This window comes from Mastomys coucha, unplaced genomic scaffold, assembly GCF_008632895.1.
Source record: "Mastomys coucha isolate ucsf_1 unplaced genomic scaffold, UCSF_Mcou_1 pScaffold22, whole genome shotgun sequence".
In the NCBI taxonomy this organism is placed as follows: Eukaryota; Metazoa; Chordata; class Mammalia; order Rodentia; family Muridae; genus Mastomys; species Mastomys coucha.
This window is the reverse complement of record NW_022196905.1, coordinates 163758983-163762939: the sequence shown is the minus strand read 5'-3', so window position 1 is coordinate 163762939 and position 3957 is coordinate 163758983. Positions and strand designations below refer to the sequence as shown.

At 48.9% G+C, this 3957-nt stretch overlaps 1 protein-coding gene across 1 annotated transcript in view; it reads right to left on the bottom strand.

Annotated features, from left to right (window-relative positions):
- Positions 1-3521: 3521 nt before the first annotated feature.
- Positions 3522-3957, bottom strand: part of Mrps31 (mitochondrial ribosomal protein S31) — an 18505-nt gene continuing 18069 nt past the window's right edge. Inside the window, exon 8 of the mRNA XM_031339251.1 lies at positions 3522-3936. Within this exon, the coding sequence (XP_031195111.1) occupies positions 3808-3936 (129 nt within the window). The 3' untranslated portion in view covers positions 3522-3807. The remainder of the gene's footprint in view (positions 3937-3957) is intronic.

Below are 3957 nucleotides of genomic sequence, written 5' to 3'. Positions count from 1 at the left end.
GTCATGTTCCAGCCCCTTTGATCTTAGCACTTGGAAAGCAGGTCTCCAAGTTCAAGGCCAGCCTGGTCTACAGAGTTCTAGGACAGCCAGTGCTATGCAGAGAAACCCTGTCACAAACAAACAAACCAACAAACCAACAAACCAACAAACATGAAATGGACTTCTCTTTCTAGCGTTACTACAGAATCAGGAGGTGGGCTCCAAAACCCACGAGGAAGGAGCCTGTCTCCAATGGTCTTTAAGGCTACGGCAACAGCATGAAGAGCCTGTTTAATGGCCACCTACTCTCCTGTAAGTCACTGCTTACCCATGCTCGCTCTGTAAATAAGCCAAATGCAATCCTTGGTTTTCCATGCTGGACTTGAGTAGAACCCTTCCTTTCCTCTGCGTTGGTGACCTATCAGGGTGAACAGATGTTTGTTCTCATCTCTCCAGGAGTGAGTACAACAGCCCTGGACTTCCAGTCCATCCTTCTGCCTCTCCATCTGTACTCTTCAGAAGTTTGACAGAATAAAGGACTACGATCATGGCGGATCTCTGAGAAAGGTAAACAGACCAAGGAGAGAAGCCCTAGACAGACAGGGAGATGTCAACCGTCCGGCTTTTTCCCTCACCTACTGACCTGGGACTCCTTCATCAGCCCAGACTGCTCAGATGCGGTCAAGGCTGGTCTTGGGTATGTTTACCTGAGGCTGTGGGTGTTAGATCAAAACTGGGGGAGGAGCCACGGGAAGAGAGGAAACGGAAACCAGCTTCTCCAAAGACAGAACTGCTCCTTTAGTCGGAACAACTGAGGAACAGCGGTCTCCCAAGGATGAGGATGTGGAGTATGCGCATGTGGCACTGGGGGCTTGGGTTTTTAAAGGGTGCAAAGGGGCAACGTTGGGGATAGGAGACCCCATCTGCAGGTTAGTCCCCAGTCACCTTATCAAAACCTTCCAGGATCCCACTGCCAGCCTACAGGTGTTATCAGTCAAGTAAAAACTTTCCTGTTTGGAGTATCTCAACCTACCTGAAGCCTTCGAGAACTAATCCTTCACTCCAGACACTGAGAACAGGTAAAAAGAAGGGGCGATGTGTTTGTTCATTGGTGGTTTCCTGCTGGAGAGGGACTATGGAGCTAGGCTCTGTCCCCAGGGTCTGAGGTGCATGGGTCAGGTTGGCTTTATGTACGAAGAGGGATATTTTTATTGATTATATATATATGACGAGTGCTCTAGCTGTCTTCAGACACACCAGAAGAGGGCATCGGGTCCCGTTACAGAAGGTTGTGAGCCACCATGTGATTGTTGGGAATTGAACTCAGGACCCCTGGAAGGGCAATCAGTGCTCTTAACTGCTGAGCTGGAAGAGGGAGATTTTAACTTGACTGTCTGCAGTGGATTGTGATCATGAGCTCCTGGAGCTTTTTGAAGGCAATTAATTAGACATGGGGCTATACTGAGTTAGATGGGACTGCAGATTGGGCCCAGCAGGGGACTTCTCTGGGCCAGCCATTGCTCTAATGTGGACCTAGTGATGACAACGATTAGATCCAGAACTCTGTGAAACATTTAAAAGAGAAGGCAAAAGTTTAAGAGGAAGATAAAGAATAATCATGGGGAGGAGCTAGTGTGGGCGGATCCAAAGGACTAAGCAAAAGGAGGCTTGTAGTTGAGCTATCTTTGGGCTCTATCTTGAGCCCCTTTGGATTTGCCGTTGCAGAAGCTGCATTGTTCCAGGAGGAAAGCACAGATCCCATCTGAGCCGGCTGACACAGGCTTAAGTCACCTGAGAGAAGGGAACCTCAATTAGGAAAATGCCTCCATAAGATTGGCTGTACACAAGCCTGTAGGGCGTTTTCTTAATTAGTGATTGACAGGGAAGGGTCCAGCCCTTTGTGGGTGGTGCCATCCCTGGGCTGGTGGTCCTTAGTTCTATAAAAAAAAGCAGTCTGAGCAAGCCATGGAGAGCACAAGTTAGCAGCACTCCTCCGGGGTCTCCTGTCTTAGCTTCAATGATGAACAGTGATGTGGAAGAAGCCAAATAAACCCTTTCCTCCCCAAGTTGCTTTGGTCATGGTGTTTTTGATCACAGCAACAGACACCCTAGGACAGGTTGGTGTCAGGAGTGGGGTATTGCTGTGACAGACCTGACCATGTTGTTTTGGGGAGGATTGTGGAAAGACTTTGGAACACTGGGCTACAAAAGTCCTTGAGTGTTGAGAGCTCAGTGAGCTGTTCTGTGGAAACTTGGGAAATAAGAGTGTTAAGAGCAGGTAAAAGCAGAGGATGGAGGCCTGGCGTGTGATGTTTCAGAGGGAAGCAAAGATACTACCAGGCCATCGAAGTTAAGAATCTGTGGTTCTGGTTAGTTAGGGCTGAAGAATCCATTATGATTAACAAAATACAAGAACCACTAAAAAATGCTATGTTGGCTTTGCTGGGCTAATGGATGCTGGTCGGCTTGGGCTAAAGAACTGCTGCTGTCTGCTTCCTGCACTCCGCTGTGGTGCAGGCTTGGTCCTTAGTGTGGGAGGATGGATCCTTAACAAGTAGGGCTGGCAATCACCTGCAGCCAGCACTATTTGGACTCAGTGAGGGGAAGGGTGTGAAGGTGGCAGGGTCTGGAAGCAGTGGGAGAGGGAGCCTTGGGTGTGTGTGCGGATATAATCAAGATGCACTATATAGGTATATAAAACCTCCAGATGATAAATAAAAAAGCCCAGTACAATGGAACAAGTGGGGCTTGTAGGAGGGTCAGCAGTCACTGGGACTCTGCCCCCAGGAGGCAGAGTTCTAGCTCACGGGGTGAGCTCTTCCTCCCGCGCTTCCAGCTCACGGGCATGAGCTCTTCCTCCCGCGCTTCCAGCTCACGGGCATGAGCTCTTCCTCCCGTGCTTCCAGCTCACGGGCTTTAGCTCTTCCTCCCGTGCTTCCAGCTCACAGGCTTTAGCTCTTCCTCCTGCGCTTCCAGCTCACGGGCATGAGCTCTTCCTCCCGTGCTTCCAGCTCACGGGCTTTAGCTCTTCCTCCCGCGCTTCCAGCTCACGGGCATGAGCTCTTCCTCCCGCGCTTCCAGCTCACGGGCATGAGCTCTTCCTCCCGTGCTTCCAGCTCACGGGTATGAGCTCTTCCTCCCGTGCTTCCAGCTCACGGGCTTTAGCTCTTCCTCCCGTGCTTCCAGCTCACGGGCATGAGCTCTTCCTCCTGCGCTTCCAGCTCACGGGCATGAGCTCTTCCTCCCGTGCTTCCAGCTCACGGGGTGAGCTCTTCCTCCCGCGCTTCCAGCTCACGGGCTTTAGCTCTTCCTCCCGCGCTTCCAGCTCACAGGCATGAGCTCTTCCTCCCGCGCTTCCTCCTCACGGGCATGAGCTCTTCCTCCCGCGCTTCCAGCTCACGGGCATGAGCTCTTCCTCCCGCGCTTCCAGCTCACGGGCTTTAGCTCTTCCTCCCATGCATGCTTTTACACTTGGGAAGAAGCCTTACCAAAGTTTGTAGTATGCTGTATTAAATAAGTTTTTTTTTTTTAATAACATTAGCCTGAGTCTGGTATTTTGTTATAGTTAAAATAAACTGATTACACAAGGATTTTGATGTCAATCAGCTTTACCACTAACAATTACATACCTCCAAGAAGCATAGTCACCCAATGAAAAGAGTGAGAATTGTCTTCGATGTCTCCTTGATTCTCAGATAGATAATAAGAATGTATTTCAGGTTAAAAGTAACTTCACAGTTATGATAGTCACATCAGGTACAATGATCAACACAGGAAAATTTTGATAAAATTTCTATTCAGTTTAAATAAAATTTTTTCTTCATGATGTTAAGTGAACGTTATGTTATTCTCTTTGAGAATATCTCTTTTTTCATTAAAATAGTTTCTAAACCACTCTATGTGCTCGACCTTTTGTTTAACACTCAGATATGGGTTTTTAGAAAGGCCACAGGTCACCAGCTCCATGAATAGGCGGAT